The sequence below is a fragment of the Anopheles maculipalpis genome, chromosome 3RL, assembly GCF_943734695.1.
Source record: "Anopheles maculipalpis chromosome 3RL, idAnoMacuDA_375_x, whole genome shotgun sequence".
Lineage (NCBI taxonomy): Eukaryota > Metazoa > Arthropoda > Insecta > Diptera > Culicidae > Anopheles > Anopheles maculipalpis.
The window spans coordinates 47,996,274-48,014,982 of record NC_064872.1 but is presented as its reverse complement, the minus strand read 5'-3'; the positions used below and the strand labels follow the sequence as shown (position 1 = coordinate 48,014,982).

Here is an 18,709-nt window from a genome sequence, read left to right as displayed (position 1 = left end):
ATGTCGTGTTATATGACAAATATAACTACCATTCATGTTCCAAGCAACTATTACGTTTTTGTTTCTGAAGTTACCAAGAATAAAAATTTTAAAGCAACTATTGACCATCGTAAAAAATTAACGGAATGACATAAAAAACAAATGATTTCAAATGCGTAACAGTTACAGCCGTGTAAAATATTAGATACGGTATCTGATTTGATTGATCAGAACACCGGTACGAGTGCAGAACATTTCTGTGCAAACGTAGTGTTTACTTTAAGAATGCATGATTTTACGTAAACCACAGTTAATCCGGTAACGAGGATATTTATGTGTTTGATATATGCCCCTTTTTCTTCCCAACCGGCACCCTTTTTTGAAAACATAAATCAGAGCTATTGTGCCGAGCGAATGATTTGCCCTTATAATTGATAAGTATCACAAAGATAAGATTCAATGCAAACGAACTGAGGATGGATCACATCATGTGAAGAGCTTCATCACAGGGGTTCGCGGCATGCATCTCGACCGTTCAATTATCTAAGGAAAAGTGGAATGTGAATGAAAATCAACACAAAATCGGTAACGATCTCCCGCAGCTATTATAATAATGCTATAGAAAAACACTTAGAACGCCAATCCTTCCGCCCGGGCAAACAAGTCGATGGGAAGGAAGCGTTGCCGTTGGCTTGTAATCAAGAGCAATTTGTCGCTACGCAATGAAGGGATGTGAGCATGTTTCACTTCGTCCATACTTTGATTGACACCAGGTTCGGTAATCCCCCGCAAATATCATTCTATAGGCGTTGTTTTTTGATTGATCATTAGTGTTTGAATTTGTGCTCTCGCACCACTTGCGTATGATAAAGGATAATTCAAACCTTAAATTGAAACACAAACAGACAATCGCGCAGGGGTAGGTTAAACGTACATGGTAATTTATTTGTTCAAAAGTTATTGACTGTCGGCTGCGGTCTGCAAATCACTTTGGGGCTTAAATTGTCTCAATGATGGCAAATAATTGGCGATTTCTTTTATCGAACATGCGGCGTGTTTAGTGCGGATATATATTACAAGTTCAATTTACAAATTGTTTCTATTCCCAGCTTTACGATCTACAGCAGAGAACTGGATGACCATGGTTGGGCAACATTACGAAAAATGGCAGCGGCAGCGGAAGTTAAAAAACTACATGGGTTGGACGAAACGAACGGCGATGATACAACAAGGGCAGGCGGTGTTTGGCAACATTGATTGCCAGGTCTAGTAACTGGCAAGGAACTAGTAGACGAATCGGTTTGCTGATGCAGATGCCTGGGTGTAACGCTACCACCTGCGGCGTTTGACACGTTTATTATATTTTTTTCCAGCGAAGCTTGATGTCTTAACTGCTCCATGCGAAGTTGATTTTGTCGCTTCCATTTGGTCCTAACAGAAATTAATCGTAAAGATAGAAATGCGAAGAAAACAGAGTAACGGTTAACGTACCTTGAAATGGAATTGTAAGCTCATCGTTAACTTCTAATCGATAACTTACCGTCGATTTTGGTACCATGTTTTTACTTGCGTCTCAGAAAGATTTAATGCATCGGCAACGTCGCTCCTGTCCGCCACCGATAAATATTTTTGGCACCTATGTTCAAATGTTGAAATGTTGTACATCATGAGAAACATTATGCTTGTAGATCATTGTTTTAAAAGCTAAAATAATGCGTTTTTGCGAGTATGCAACAAATCGGTTTAGTTATTATTGCTACAGAACCTTAGTTAAGGATTTTTGGAAATTGATTATTTTATGGAACGAGTCATTAAATTGATACTGAGTCTCTTTTTGTCATTCTGATGACAATATGATAACTCAATAAAATACGATCATTAATCAATGTTGACTTCCAATAACAAAATTTCTTATCTTTGGTCCTCTTTATTTTGTTTTCAGCTTTAGCGCTTAACAAATTCTTTTATGTCTAAAAATGTTGCAACTTTTATCAATTTCTTAATTTATAATCAATGATTTATTTATTGTTTGAGCAAAAACAAAAGTACGATACAAAGTTAAGATGATGGAGCTTCCTCTTACTAAATTTTGGTACGGTTTTACCTATATGATAATTCGTACCTTTTATCAAAATAGGGTTATTATGTCTACTACCCTAAATTCCCTCTATACATTACACATCATTCGACATGAGCTGCAGGTTTGCAATTTTTATTTCTATAGCTCCATGTTTTTTATCTCTAAACTCTCCAAACCCTAACCCCATCGATTATTTTGTATGGGACGAAACAAACCGCTCTGACATCAACAAAAAAAGCATACAAAACCTTGCTCGAGGTTTCGAAACAGGAGCGAAGCCGTGTTTAACGCTAATGGTAGTTATTTTGAGTGTATCTTGTGGATAGTATTGCAATTTACAAGTACGCAACATGTTTTTTTTTTGCTAATTTATAAAATTTGATAGACACAAAAAAAGTTTTCTTTTCCTTACAAAACTGCCCCCCTGGTCGAGCATATCGGCAGACGACCGGGTGCTGAAATTAGAGAAGTGTTGGCTACCGGTGACCTCCCCTACATGAGGCTCATCTTCCGATTAGCCAGCGACAACGGTCTTGTCCGATGATTCCGCATCCCTATGATCCTTTCAATGCTTATTCGTTCCCACCATTCCTTTTTTGTTAAATGTAAACGGGTCAACAGCAATCGGGGGTGATTCCAACACTGCCTTAAAAGGAAGGCAGGCGTTATTCACAGTACAGTGTTCTCTAGTCCAGTCCAGCTTTGACACAACGAGCTCGGAGTGTTTGGGAGTTAAGTATCGAGAGTAGTGAAGTCGCTTTTGCTGCTGCGCGATGGAACTTGCCGATCAACCTTAGATTGGACGCAAAATAGATTGAGTTTGGAATGTCATTACTGGACTGCACTGGAGAACACTGTACGCAGACGCAGAATGTTCGTGCTGTCTTAACAGTGTTTATTTGGTTGTTACAGTCGAGACCAAACCACAAAGATCAACAATAGAATGGCCACAACACCACAATAGCCTGAATTCGGATGCAACCAACCACCATAGAAGCAATAGTTACAGCACTAGCACTGGACCAAAAACAAACACCTCTACATCATCAACAACTGCACCTACGCTCTTACAACTCAGCTATAACCGAGTATGCCCGGGATAAGGCAAATAACAGGGAGTAAATGCCTTGTTAATATTTTGTACATTTAATATAGTCACCATAGTAATATAATACAAAACAATACAATATAACACAACAGTAATATTATATAAATAAAAAAAAAATTAAAAAAGTGTCCCATTCTACTACGAGATACTAAGACGTGATTAGGCAAAACATTCTACTAAAAAATTCATTAGATTGCCCTAAAAAAAAATATAGCCTATTTTTGTAAAAAAAAAAGGTGAAAGTAACCTTCAAATAAAAAAGTATTTCGTATTTATAACAGCGTTTGAAAAGCGTGAATATTTGAATTGTGAACATCAACCAGTGATCGCTAATAAAAAGCTGTTTGCAGTTGTTACGGGTCTAACTGCAAAATCGTAGTTAAACGTGGTATAATAAAACATGTTAAAAAAGGCGTCCGTTAAAATGTGAATTGGAAAAATAACAGAACTGACGTGATCCTATTTGTTGTTGTTTTTATTTCCTTTTTAGATAGGTGTAAGTATCTCTATAATCTCACTTTGCAGTAAACGAAGACTTGCATAAAGCTAATGCTTTAGGCAACGGTTCCTGATTTCATATTCTTTTTTATCCATAGTGAATTCATGGAACACCAGTATTACATGTAACACACTATACTAACAGGCAGAAGAACATAAAACAAGTGTACAAAACAATAACGATACAATCTTATCGCAACATGTAAAAATCATCTTGCCAATAAGGTTCATTCCAATCTAATTAGGAAGCTTTTCGTAACGCGAAACAATTTTTGGGAGGAGCTACAATTGCAACATGGCACAGCCCCTTGCGTTGCGATTTAGTTTGTTTACCACTGGTTATTAGTGTTAATGGTTGGCATTGTAGCAAAAAATGTGTTCATGCTTCAAAAGAGCTGTTAACTATTACTTTGAAAATATCGAAAACTTTTTGTAAAAATAAAATACACAATATGAATAAAGAGAACACTCAGTTTGTGTTTGATACGAGCACATCGTTGAAATGGGGTATAAGCATATTTACCTAAATTTACGCTCTAAGTAAGCTAATTGGGCATGTGTAAAAGCAGTTCTTCGCCTTCGAGGCTTTCGTCCACTTTTTATAATTATCGCCGGTGTGTGTACATCCTGTTTGGATTCTCGTTCAATGGAAGCTAGCAATGATCGATGAATGTTTTCGTTAGTAACATTCTCGGTAGCGATATAGGAATTGTAATGACTGATAGTTCCCGAGTCCGAGGATCTGTCTTCTATATCTACGTCGCTGTTTTCTTCATCGTCAGATATCAGCCGGGCTGTAAATGATTGTTCTGAAAAAACAAATTAAAAATCACCATCAAAATCTTCGTACATTCGTACATTTGCACATTCAATAGTTTGTTCATGTCAATGTATTTAAAAATATCCAATCCAATATTGGTAATAAAATACGTCGTGGGCAATTTTATCTTGATCAGTGATTTGCACAATAAAACAACAACTAACAACTAAACTAAATAAACCATACGAGACGAATTTAACCATGTTGAGCGCATATCGCAACACACGAGAATGTACGAAACGTATAGCTATATAGCACAGTGTAGCTTTGGTTAAACTAGAGGGTTGTTCTATTGACAATGTAAAAGCATCATCGATTTTAGAAAACACTTCAGATAAAGTGGTAGAGTAAGCTAGATGACATTGTAATAACTTGTGATACCTTGGTAAACAACTTCGTTTCATTGTAAGGTTATCAGATGATGTTTTAATCGCATCGTATGAGATTGGGTACAGCCTTGTTAAGCACGGCATCCTACAGGTATAATAAACGTGGACAGGAAGTAACCCATCCGGGCCAGTCCCCTCGTAGTGACTGATAATCCAACTACGTGGTATCAGCAAGTCTAGTAAGCCATTTAATGGTTTTCATCAATCATCAATATCAAAATGACAATGGCTACGGCCACCTGATCAATACTGTAAGCACCAGCTCATATACATCTCCTTCGTTTTAATTACTGGCAAATGCTCCTGCTGATGATGAACTTCATTTCTAGGGCAGGAATGAGGAATTAATTTAATGAGTCGATGTCGCCCGCGCTGGAAATGTGTCTAGCTTGAACAATCAGAAGTGAACTCTATAGACAAGCCCAAAGAGTCAAACTTGGCTTTTACGTAGCCTTGGTAGAATGGCTACAGACGTGTTTGTAAAAATTGGTTCTCATGTGTCGCGTGAACTTTGTTTTCTTTCTGGTGTCCCTCGAAGTATTGTACTATCTGCTGTGGTGTTCTCATTGTTTGCTAATGATGGGTGTTGTGTTTTTGACCCTCGGGACATCTACTTTATGCCGATGCCTTAAAAAATCTCCTGTCTGTCTGATTGTCTTCTTAACCCGTTTGTGCGTTTGGTGCTCTGCAAATTATTGTTTTGTTACGTAGAGACAAATGCTCTGCAATTTCTCATTTTTCTGTCTTTTACTCGTTTTGCCCACGTCCTTTTTTTATTATTCGGTGGATTCCAGTAGGTTAAATCGCATGTCTACTATCGGTGTTCTTGGGGTAGTTCTTGATGAGATGCTAACTTTCAAAGATCATATACACTATAAGGTCTATTTAATGCTTTTTATTCAATTTTTCCTTTTAGAATTTTTTGTTTTTACATCAAAGTCCTCTTGACTTTTTTATTTATTTATTTATTCTTATTTGACAATACGGCACTGTACCGTCATAATTAATTGTAAATAAAAATATTTTTTTATTTATTTTTTTGTATCTTATTTGTATTTCCTGGGTCTAATTTTGAAATATAAATATAAGTTATATTTAAACTTTTTTTCATTAGTACAGCTCTAATGGCAAACAAATATCATTAGGAATAAATAAATAAAGTAAATCTGAAAAATTGTCTTGTCTTTTCTTGAAAAAACTATATTCGAGGAACACGTTTTTATTCAAATATTGCCGTATAATGAACGAATGCAAAAAGAAACATTGACCTTTAATCGTTTTTATCTTCTTTTAAACATCCGTTAATGGTTGAAGAGTTAAGTTAGTTAATTGGTTTCTTGTGTTTTTATTTCGATCGAACGGCTTTGCCGTATTGTGAGTTAAGTGATTTTTTTTTAGTATGTACCAAACTCTTTTGATTCCAATCCGTTACGTTTTTAGACTTCTCGATATTTTTCAGGATATTGAACCGGATTTACCAATTTCCGATCACAACAGGAGTGCCACTTATCCAGCGCTTCCTAAACTGATTGTCTGATTTTGAACATGAGTGGGGTGACTTGTGTATGACAATAACTAGCATGTGTCTGAAGCAATGAAGGGAAAACATGCGTACGGTAATATAATTAAGGTCGACACGTGTACTCAAGCATCTTCACGTGAGGAATAACTAAAAACAACAAGTATTTCGTATCAAGCCGCATGGGTTTACCGCGTGCAACGCTTGTTTCTTTTATTATTACAAAAGAAATCAAATAATAAAAGATAATAAATAAATGTAGTCAAGTAAATAATTTGTCAAAGAAAAATAAAAATCAGTAACATAAAAAACGTTGGATTGGATTTGCTTTATCTGACCATGTACATTTCATTTTTTTGAGCGTTTTAGTTTTACTCATATTTTAATAAAGTTGCATCATTCATCAATCAAGCATTTTTATCGTGACTTTGCACTTTGCAAAATAATTTTTACTTATTATAATCTATAAAATGGCTTTAAGAAAAAGAAAGAAATCACTGTATAAAACCTATTTAAATATTTTCTTACAGCTAGCAGTTAAGGTTCACTTAATCTTTTGTTGATGAATATAAAGATCATTAGGAGTTTGTGTCTAAAGTTGAATTAAACTTCTCCTTCTTGGCTTAACAAACTTCCATGGTTACGCCGGCCATTACTGATGCCACGTAAATGGAAAGTCAGTCCTCACTACGGGGAAACAGTCCAGATGGGATTTGAACCTCGGTCCTACCGTGTCCGGAGACCGTGGACCGCGGTTGAAGGTCAGAAGCAGGAAATTGCTGCGTAGTTAAGATAGTAATATTCTTTTCATATATTTTTTTTATTTTGGTAGAGACAACCTGGCCGTATTCCTTTAAAAAAAAAACGTAATAATTATTTTTCTGAAAATATTGAAAAAAAAAACTGCTCAACAGAATTCAGGCTGGTGTCATTGCTCGGTGGCATCCCACTAGTTGCAAGCGAAATGTATGGGATTTGACAAATAAGGTTGAACGTCAAATTTGGTCGTGCCACCAAATAAAAAAAAATTGATTTCGTTGCACGGTGCCTTGGAACAAGTTGAACTCGCTTATATAAACGCGTTTTTCTGAAAGTGACAAATTAAAATGTAAACAGATGATTTGTAAACAATGATATTTTTTCATAAAAATCGCCTACAGCATCATTAAAACGGTACAACTGTAATGTAACAGGACTGCCGATACGAGGCATAATTATCAGTGCTGCAACCATGAACTTGGAACTGCTCTGGTAGCAGAATGCTTGTATAAAGAACACCTTCCTTCTTCGTTTGTTTACCTTTAAACGTCAAGCCGAAAATGGTCGTACGACTAATCTGCCGAGCAATGACATCGACCAATGTGGTCGCGCGATAAAATCGTATGCCACCGAGCAATGACACCAGCCTTAGGAAATATCACACACCAAATAAAAAATCCTACACATTTGCAAACACCATTCCTGTAAATAACGGCGACCAATCACGTTTAACAAATTACCAATACCTAACGCACGAATAACCGGTAGTAGCTAGTAGTAGTAGCAGTTGTAGAAGTAGTAGTAGTAGTAGCTGCAGCAGCAGGAATAGTTTTAGCAGCAGTATTAGTAGTAGTAGTATAAGTAGTATTAGTAATTGTATTCTATTGGAGGATTTCATTTTACATCACACGTATGCTATTGGTTCTGCTAACCTCGTATATTATAGATATGTACCATACTCTATACATTCATAAAAACCCTAAGAATAATCCGTTGGGGCGACGGGCGGTGACGGGTTTGATGATGTTGATTGTTGCCTTTTTTGCAAGTGCCAACGTGGTTGCTGGTAACGATGGGGCTGGGGTTGTTGGTGGTGTTTCTCGTGGCGAGTAGCAAGACTTCAGTAGATCGACCGAGATGTTGGTAGGTCTACCATTGATTATGACCTGGAGCGCTTTGTTGGAATGATGCAACACCGGGCGAACAATATCGTTCCGGACGAATACAAGGATGTATGAACGCTAGTCCGAAAGTACGAAAGTCGCTCTTCTGTCATACCAGGGTGTTTGTGTCGGCTGCATGCTTACCATCACCTTTTTTTTCTTTTCGCAGCGTAAACTCGGTGGTGTCGGGTGGATTCGTCTGCAGGCTGCTGTATAAAAATTCGGCAGAAATTCTATGCCAGCTACCATAGACAAGTTCCGCTGGAGAGGCTTCGATATCCTCCTAGTAGGTCGTTCGCAGTCCTAGCAGGATAATGTGTAGTTGAACGGCCCAATGAGTTGCGTCTCTGCAACAGATGGCTACCTTCAAGGTGCGGTGTCAACGCTCGATGAGCCCGTTAGCCTGAGGATGCTAGGCAATGATGATGCCCACCATCTTGGCGAGATCGGGGTGCAAGGTTGATTCAAACTGCCTTCCTTGATCGGTCGTGATGTACGCAGGAACACCGAAACTCACCAGAAAAGGCCCAACGATGTTTACGTTGATATGGACGTTGATGACTATTCAACTACGTGGTATCGGCAAGTCTAGTAAATCATTTCGATGGCCGGCGTTACCTTTAGAGATCGTTAAGCCAAGCCTGCCTGCCGACAGGGACGACCAACGGCTAAGGAACAGACACTACTGCAGGAACATCGCGTCTTGGTTCAGGTGAATGGCATCATCCCGAACCGATGCACTCACACTCCCACAAAACGCGGCACGATCAATGAAAAAAAAAAAAAACAAAAAACTAGGCAGGTCGATTGTTTCCCACCACGAGGTGGTAGTGTTCTAGTGTTCGGGAACAAAATGGCGTCGTGGATTTTCGAGGCGAAAAATGGCGTTTTTGACCGGTGGCGTCGTGGGCGATTGAGCCGTTTGACCGGTGGCGTCGTAGCGAGCGTAGCCACCTTTTTAGTGGCGATGAAGTAGCAGTGCGTTATTTGGGTTGTCGAAAACAACGCGCACCCACCTATGGAAAATGATGCTTGTTTTTAACACACTCGAAAACACGGTATCGATCACACGCGGGAGCACGTTGTTGTTTTTTCACTCGCGAAAACACAATGGCTGCTAACAGACAGGATCCTCGAATCACGCGTAATAACGATAATAAAAACGAAATTCTTTCGGAAATCTAACAAAACCTATGTTAAAACTTTTTGCACCGTTGATGTCACCATAACATTCGGTCAAACGCAGTGGATAAAGAGACTGATCGTACCCAATCGACAAAATCTTTGTCAATTCGCCAACAAAAGCACTATTAAGGCAAATTTGTATTAAAAAACCCCTTTATTAGTGGTTAATAAGGCAATCAAGTGTGGTATGATTCGCGGTGCGCTAGTGCAAAAAAAAAAAAAATACAACATAATATTTTAACCGAGTATGCCCGGGATTAGGCAAAAATAAGGGGGAAATGCCTTAACAATATGATTGTAATTTTTTTTTTTCAACACAAGCAGTGTTGACAATACGGCACTGGACCGTCATAATTAATTGTAAATAAATGAACAACATAATATTCGTGCGAAAGCATCACTCTATGAAAAACCCGCATTGCCCGTCATTTTGTTTCACACCAATCTACCAGAGAGTTCAGCATGTCGGTCGAGGAGACAGTAAACTATACGATCGTTCTCTTTACCATACCGGATGATGACAAAGAAGGAGCACCGAGTAAAAAAGAAGGTGATGACATTTCATAGATTGACTGGAATGTCTTCTTCTTCTTCATTCTATCTTTTTTCTCTCAGAAGAAATTTGGCATCTGCAAAGATCTTCATATCCTTGATGACATCCCTTCGTCTCCTGAAACGGTGTTCTGTTGGATCCGGAGGTCACTTCGGAATTCACGGAAACGAGAAGGCAGACCAACTTGCCAACGAAGGTCGGCTCCATCCAGCCGAACCACACAACACCCTTTCACGCCGCGATGCCATCCGTTTCACCAACTCAATAGTCACCCAAAACTGGAGCCCCACCTGACACAACCTAGTCCTCAGCAACAAACTGCGTTCCATCAAACACAACACCGCACCATGGGATGATTCCGATTCTAACCCCAACCCTTCGTATCGGTCATACCCGTCTTACATACTCTTATCTCCTAGACCGATCCAGTTCTCCAATCTGCAGCTTCTGTGGCGGGGCCCTATGCGTGGCGATTGCGATTTATACACTATACATAGTAACGGACACCGAAGACCCCCCCCCCCACCACCTCCTTTGTTTGTCCTGTGCTCTAGGGCATTTAGTGCGGTAACGTTAGGGTGCTTATGCAGGCTGTAAAAGCGATCAGTCCAACCACAATCTTAACTTCCTTCCTACTTCTAAGAGGATTGGGACGGCCCGGTGGTGTAGGCGACAAGCGGCGCCGGTCTTCAAACGGCAGGACCGTGGTTCAAATCCCATCCGAACCGCCATATCCCCCCCCCCCCCACCCCCGTAGTGAGGGCTGACAACTACAGCAACTACGTGTTATCGGCAATCTAGTAAGACATTTCGATGGCCGGCATGACCTTAGAGGTCGTTAAGCCAAAAAGAAAAAGACTTCTAATAGGCTACTGAATAGGTGATTTGATTTTATTTTCATCCCTTGGGTCTATGCGCTGAGCAGGAGAGTTGCTTTCGTTCCACGGGGTCTCAACACGAACAGACATCCCGAATACGACTCCCTGCTATGAAGCTAAAATACCGAAGCTCACAACACGGGATTGTTGTTACAAGGTCCGTTATGCGAGGCAGCTGTCGGGGCCCTAGACGGCCGTCTACTGCGCCCAACGTTAAATCCGCCACTGCCGGCAACTCAATTAGATTAGATAGGTATAACCATACCAAAGTTTGGTAAATTGCTCATCAAAATCTTAATTTTGTATTACACTTCTGTTTTTTTACAACAATTGTCAAAGAACGGCCTTAAAATGAACAAACTGAAAAAAAGAGTTCTAAACTTTGTAGTACAAAAAACTAACCTTATTTTCAGAATCAGAACACAGAATCAAAGCTTGTTTTAGAATCAGACCAAAGAGGAGGTAGCTAAAACAAACTAAATTTGAGTATAAACTAGTCTAATGTCAGACTGCCGTCATACAGATGCTGTTGTTTACTGCTAGGCCTCGAGACATTGAATCACCGCAGTAAATAAATGTACACGTTCTTTTTGTCGCAGGACTTTTAACCGGAACCATCAACTCTCCAGATGTACTGAACACATTGTAAATTTGCGTACACAGATGGGTTACCAGGACATGGCCATTTCTAAAGTTAGGTTTTAAAAACAAATGATTCGGTGCACATGACCCAATATAAACCATAACAAGCGAACTCATTTATGTGTACAATATGTTTGACTTTCATGAACCAAGGGAGCATCTTTACTAAAAGAAAAGAATAAAGTTCAATGCCTATAGAGTCTTTTAAAAACTTTTATAAATCTTCTTCTTCTTGGCTTAACGACCTATTAGATCATGTTGGCTATCTACGAGGTTTAATGATACCACCCGATAATTAATACCACCGATTAATGATACCATCGGAGAACGGTCCGTATGAAATTTGAACTAGCATATGAATTTGGTGAAAAGAAAGAAACGGAAAGCGTTTCTGGGGTGCGAAACATGTCATTTAAAAATTAAAAGAAATCTCGGCGAAATGACCGGCGGTAAAACGCAGCGGAATGAAAGTATCAGAACGAATCGAGCACAACGTAGACCTCAGCAACAAACTCCGTCCCATCAAGCACCGAATCCAGCCACATCCAACGAGTCCTATCCCGCCTTCGTACATGTCATACCCACCTTACACACTCCTACCTCCTAGAAAAATCTAGTCCTCCACTCTACAGCTTCTATGGTGTTGACATCACCGTCCGCCACATCCTCACCGATTGCCATGGATACACGACGCACTGAGCCACCTGCCAACTAGACACCGATTACACAACAATTCTATCACCCGACAAACATCATCCGAACCGCCTTTTTCGATTTTTACGGATCAGTCATTTATGTAGAGAAATTTAGGCAATAGTTTTAACTTATCCATTATCATATGCCATAATCCCAATAGTTTTCCATAATATTTAAGCCACATACACGATAGTTTTGTATTAGATTAAACCATCTTTTTTTTATACAGTAGAGAGGCGTATGTAGTCTCTAAGACTCAAAGCCTCTATAAATAAACGAAAAAAAAGAACGGATCGAAAGTATCACAGCGAAATAATAGTATTGGAACGGAACGAAAAACGGATCTGAACGAAAATACCGGAACTCTATAACCAACCTCCTCTCTCTCTCTCTCTCTCTCTCTCTCTCTCTCTCTCTCTCTCTCTCTCTCAGCCACCTTTTTATCTTGACCACTAGATCAGACTTAATTAGTCTGAACTAACTAATCCCTTTAAACTAACTAATCAACCAACTAACAACATTACTAGATGAGTTGTGCTATTGATGGGTTTCCTTGGCTTCATGACCAAAACAGATTTTTGTGCCGTAAAAGACCGACGCAACAACCAAATCATCGCCATTACAGGTGGTATAAACTATGGAAATTTATTCATATTATATAATATTGATCATAGTCATTTTGTTTCTTGTACTATAATCTTCTTCTTCTTGGCTTAACGACCCCTAAGGTCACGCCGGCCATCGAAAAGGATTACTAGACATGCCGATACCACGTAGTTGGATAGTCAGTCCTCACTACGGAGGTACGGTCCGGATGAGATTTGACCCTCGGTCCTGCCGTTTGAAGACCGGCGCCGCTGTCACCTATACTACCGGGCCGTCACATGTACTATAATGTAGTAACCAAATAGAACTAGAAGCTTGCAATAATTGATACCTTCGACACTGTTTGTGATGTTTGAGATCTTGTTTAAATGACATTTTTGATAATCACTTGAATAACTAGTCTTTAAAACTATTTTGAACATACCACATTGTCGACTGCTGATTAAATCGCCCAATAGATCCCGTATGAAAAACGATTTGCTGGACTCCATACCGTATTTCTCAAATTCACTATTCTTTAGGTTGCAGAAAGTTTTTCACCAAGATTCAGTGTCAATAATCAGCATGCTTCTCTAAACGAATAAATTGATTCGTTCACTATTACAACTCGCACTATGCGTATCCAAATGGCCATTTCGCACATACTTATAACCTGATCTTATTTCATGGATGATTTTTTCACACACCTAATGAAAGCACGATACGGCATTTCACGTGTTGTTGTCGAATGTTTATGAGGAACTAAGTGAAAGAGGCACACACAACATTATGCGGGAATTTTTACGCAGCAAATGAGCAGCATAGGTTTGCCGTGCATTTCGTTTACTCTTATTGTTTAATAGAGAGAGATATTTTAATAGCGCATGTGCACGCTGCACGAAACGAGACACCTGCTCATGATGGTGAGAAGAGCTAGATTCTGATGGTCGTTGAGATATTTAGTCAATTTACATACATATACATGTATGTAGATACGGCGTGCATTTAAAATTTTAAATAAAGGGCTATTATTGATGAATTAAGGATCCTGTGATGCATAACCGGAGGGCACAGTCATCTACAATATCTGCTGCGACTAAAGTATCAAGCAAAGTCTGTGAATAGCAAAACTAATATGAATGGGATTGTGGGATATGAATGGGAAGTGTTAAATAGTGGGTTATTAACATGCAATTATATGCTATATGTTACTACAGCCTTTCATTATGTTAACGACATATTGTTGAAGAGTATAAACGACTGAAGAGTATAAGCCTAAAAACATTTTTTTTCTTTTTTAAGCCAGTACGCGTTAACACTGTCTGCACATTTAAGTAAACAAAAATGTCTCCAAAAATCGATGCTTTTTTTGTTTTCTTTTTTGCAGGTAACAAATCAATTTATCCAAGCCGTTAGAGCTCGTGCAAAATTAACAAACGTGTAAATGTTCATTTTTCTTCCATAGCATAGATAGAGCGTTCTGAAAAGAGGGAGGAGCTACGAATTTGTAAATCTAGAATCAAGGAAACATGGAAAACGCTTAGCAAATGAGAAAAAGCTTCAAAAATGTCTGTAGTTAAATATTTTACAACAAAAAACATTGACAAGACAAACAAAAACCGGAACGACTTGACGCGTACGTAAAATAAAAATAAAATATTATAATCAATTTTGTAAATAAATAAATAAGTCATATTCAGTTTAATACGAAAAACATTACTTTAAAACTGGCATAGCATAATTTTCAACTGCTTGATAGTTTTGTTCCTTGTGAATTATATTCTACCATTATAGCTAAGTTTCTAATTTTTGACCTAGTACATTGTTCGACAAACTTCTGTAACACACAAAATGCGTGATAAATCATATCAGACACTGAGACATCTAAATATTATTCATATCAGTCAAAACGAAAAGAATAGGATGTTTGGGGTGCTTGATGAGTGCCCATGCCCGTCCAGGAAGGTGTTTGTAAACAGCAAGAAATGTGTTCGGCATGAAATATAGAGGAGCGCAACTAGTCCACTGGCTGGAACAGATTTAATCGAATCGGATATAGTCATGGTTGGATGAATGCAGCCCTGGAGCGAGATTTTCTGGAAACGGATTGTCGATCGATCCATGTCCATAGGCATGCTCAATAGGACAAGGTAAAAAAAGTGAATAATAAATACGTTATAAACATCCTGATACTATAAAATTGCCTTGTCTTATTCGTCAAAAATATAGTTTGAAATTATCAGACAGGATTTCGAAACGGAATGTAAACCATTAACCGGACCTATTTAATTATTTACTTTTATTCTAATCGGGAGTTATAACCACTACTCTGTCCACGTGGACGGCCTAAGATGTCAGGATCTTCCATCTCCCAGGAATCTAGACACGATTTTAAACGATTTCGGATAAAAGTAATTGTAAGAAAATTTTGGATAGAATTCGTTATGACAATAATTGACATATAGAAAAATTCCAAATTTTCGACCCGTTTATCATAAATGCACACAAAAGGCGAAAAAACGAATGAAAAATCATCAAAACAAAAAGAAAAAACTTATACTCATACCAACCAACTATGCTTTCTTGCTGGAACCTTCTTGCAGGTTCCAACAGTTTCAAAGGTCCCGATGGTTCCGGACGATTCCGGACAGTCCCGATGATTCCGTTGGTTCCAACGTTGCCAACTGTTGTGATGGCTCCAGCGGTTTCGACGGTTCCGGACGATAATGGACAATTCCGAATATTCCGGAATATTCCGAAAGTTCTGAAGGTCTTGACGATTCCGAATGGTTCCGGATGGAACCACTGATTCCATTTCTTCGGAATCCGAACTTTAATCACACGGGCTACCGGAACATAATCCTGAGTGCACAGAACCCATCACTCACAGTCAAAACGCAACTCGTATAGCGTATAGCACACGATCTTGTCAAACCTCCACACAAGCAATGTTGTACCTTCGAATACCACTATTTATTTCTCGTCGGAATGTTAAAGCTGTCTTATGTATTTCGCCTCAGATATTTGAAAGGAGAGAGGAATCTATAGTAGCGTCTAATTTCAATATTATGATGCGGTGTACTCTCTATATCGACGCTATAATAAAAACCGTAACCTAGCATACACGCGTCGCGTAGGTTCGCGTTCGCGCAGTGACTCTAGCGCATTTTGGAAGCTCGTCAACGCTAGGCGAAAATCCTCTAGTTTTCCTACCTTTCTCAGCTACAATGGACACTATGGCAACATACCGTCCGCAGTATGTAAAATTTTTGTCTCACGCTTCTTCGCCAGCTTCCTACCGGACGTCACTGATGAGAGGCAAATAGCGGACGTACTGGTGAACATACCAGTAGATGCCATTCCTATTTCGTCGACGATTGATGTGTAATAAGTTGTGAAAGTGATTGGCCGTTTCAAACCATCTATTGCTCCGGTTCTGAAGCGTTGTAATGTCGCCATTCCGCCTATCCTAAGCACATTCAACCACCTAAGCGCTCGTCAATCTCTGCCACAAAACCATCGATACCGGATCTCAGTTCGACACGGTGTACATGGATATCAAAGCTGCCTTTCATAGCGTTTCACACTCTTTCATGCTCGCCAAACTCCAGGTGCTTGGTCTACCTGTTCAGCTGCTGGGTTGGATGTGCTCTTACCTTGCCGGTTGATTAAACCGTATGAAAAAGGCACATGTCACGTCGCATCGTTGCTTCTTCGGGGGTGCCTCAAGGAAACAAATTTGCCTGCTTCTGATCGTTATCTTCGTCAATCGGTCCCTGCTGGCAGCCACCCACTATACGCGGACGATGCTAAGCTGTTCGATTTATCACCGGTCAGTCCAACTTCGCTTTCAACTCACTCTGAGCACATTCCAGTCCTGGTGCTCTAAGAATGGTTTTGAATTGTGCGTAGAGAAGTGTGTCGTCGTGACGTTTGCGAGAAAGCAATTTCCTTTAAGACCACAAAGTCGGATTGTGGAACAGTCTAAATGTTAACGACTCATATCATACTTTGTGGTCGTAGTGAGGCTATCTGGGCGAGACAGTAGCTAAAATGATAGTACAACTTTTTTCTTCTTCTTGGCTTAACGACCGCTAAGGTCACGCCGGCCATCAAATGGCTTACTAGACTGCCGATACCACGTAGTTGGATAGTCAGTCCTCACTACTGGGGGACGATCGGGATGGGATTTGAACCCCGGTCCTGCCGTATGAAGACCGGCGCCGTTGTCGGTCTACAACATTACACATCCCGATTTGGATGTCCCGTTAACATTACTACAGCTAGATGTAGCCAGCTTCAGTCCAAACTATTAGCAGAATTAGCTAAGATGCTAGGTACTCATCATATGTATATGCACTACGGCGTATCAGCACAGGAAAACGGGTTAGTAGAAAGTTAACAATTAAAAATCAGTGATTAAAATCACAGATGGCAAATGACACATCTGAACGCTGAACTGAGAAATTATCCTTATTACTATTAGGAATACGAATATTGTACAAAGAACATCTTAAATGAACTCCAGCAGAGTTAGTTTACGGACAAATTTACGGTTACCTGCAGTTTTATTCAAACCATCGTTCATGCATGTACCCGTAACAAATGATTATGTAACGCGACTGAAAAATGATTTTAGTAAAATGTTGGCAACCCTGCCATGACCAGATGACAGCTCAACTGTCATATAAACGAAAGCCCTTGAGGCTGTAGCTTGATAACCAATAACGGAGACTGACGCGCATTGGATCGGCTTGGAATTCAATAAAGAAATAGCGAATTCAACAGTGGCGACAAGGTTTCGGCAAATTGCGAGTGAATTATCAGCACCGAGCTAAGAGAAATGGCCATTGAAGAAGCGTAGCGCAATTCATGGCTGTGCTAAAGGTTCAATAAGAAACAAACGCAGCATTGATGAAGCAGCTGGCGGAAGGGAAAGGAAATGAGTTTCTGCTGGATTCGTTGTCCACATCCATTCTACAGTTTTCCTATAATGAGGAAAAGGGAATAACGTTCGATAAGTGGTTTACGCGGTACGAAAATGTTATCAAAAAAGGAGGTGAATATTTGTCCGACGCAGATAAAGCTAGGTAAGTCGCGCAAAAGCTGAGCGTCGTTGATTATGTTGGAAGGGAGAAATGCAAGACACAGTGCAGTCTTCGTTTTAAGCGTGTGTGTTTATTAAACGAAATACTTTGGCGGGATAAATCGTTTTCGTTTCATGACCAGGTTGGACAATGCTTCCCTCCCCAGGTGTCATCTGTGATATGCTATGAGGGGTAGTAAATTGCACCTATCCAACACTCCTCCTCAATTGCTAGCCCTTGAATTCCCTGTCGTTAATCCCAAACGAACATATTATGTTTTACCGTTCCCAGTGCCTTAGTTAATATGTCCGCATTCACACGATCAGTAGGGCAGTACATCAACCTGACGTCTCCTCGTTGGCATTAATCTCGTACGAAATAATGCTTCGTTTCGATGTGTATGGAGCGCTTGCTGGTCTTCTATGATTGAGCAAAGGAGAGACAAGCCTGGTTGTCTCCGTTCACTATTGTTGCGTTAATCTGAGCTTCTCCAAAATCGGCTAAGAGCCGACGCAACCACAATACCTTCTGACAGGTCTCGGCCAATGCAACGTATTCAGCCTCGATTGAAGAAAATGTGACGCCTCGCCCAGGATACTGCACCTCCTGCGAAGTAAACCACGTATCCGGTGGTCGATTTACGTGACGAAGAATTTCCTGCCCAATCCGCATCAGAATATACAACTAAATCACTGCAGATGATTTCACCGAGCTCTCCACTCAGCTTCTGCCTCCAATCTTTGGTACCCTACAGATACAAAAAAGATC

At 39.7% G+C, this 18,709-nt stretch overlaps 3 protein-coding genes across 3 annotated transcripts in view; 2 read left to right on the top strand and 1 right to left on the bottom strand.

The window, feature by feature from the left end:
* LOC126562687 (bifunctional methylenetetrahydrofolate dehydrogenase/cyclohydrolase, mitochondrial) overlaps nt 1-18,709 on the top strand; it is a 394,759-nt gene that overhangs the window by 12,993 nt on the left and 363,057 nt on the right. The gene's annotated exons all lie outside the window — the stretch shown is intronic.
* The window catches only part of LOC126563006 (protein DPCD), a 194,031-nt gene that overhangs the window by 40,371 nt on the left and 134,951 nt on the right, over nt 1-18,709 (top strand). The window lies entirely within an intron of this gene.
* Nucleotides 1,098-13,388, bottom strand: LOC126562849 (barH-like 1 homeobox protein). The gene is made up of 4 exons (XM_050219441.1): nt 13,300-13,388; nt 4,189-4,474; nt 1,520-1,615; nt 1,098-1,410 (listed from the first exon to the last, which is right to left on the bottom strand). Exons 1-4 carry the CDS (start codon nt 13,364-13,366, stop codon nt 1,098-1,100), a joined length of 762 nt encoding a protein of 253 aa, XP_050075398.1. The 5' UTR covers nt 13,367-13,388.

What these genes read in the sequence shown, in the direction of transcription:
- LOC126562849 (XM_050219441.1), bottom strand. Translation starts at nt 13,366, where the DNA reads ATGGAGTCCAGCAAATCGTTTTTCATACGGGATCTATTGGGCGATTTA. An exon ending in AATCAGCAGTCGACAATGTG is followed by an intron (nt 4,475 to 13,299) that starts GTATGTTCAAAA and finishes TTGTTTTTTCAG; the next exon opens with AACAATCATTTACAGCCCGG. An exon ending in TACTTAGAGCGTAAATTTAG is followed by an intron (nt 1,616 to 4,188) that starts GTAAATATGCTT and finishes ATTTGAACATAG; the next exon opens with GTGCCAAAAATATTTATCGG.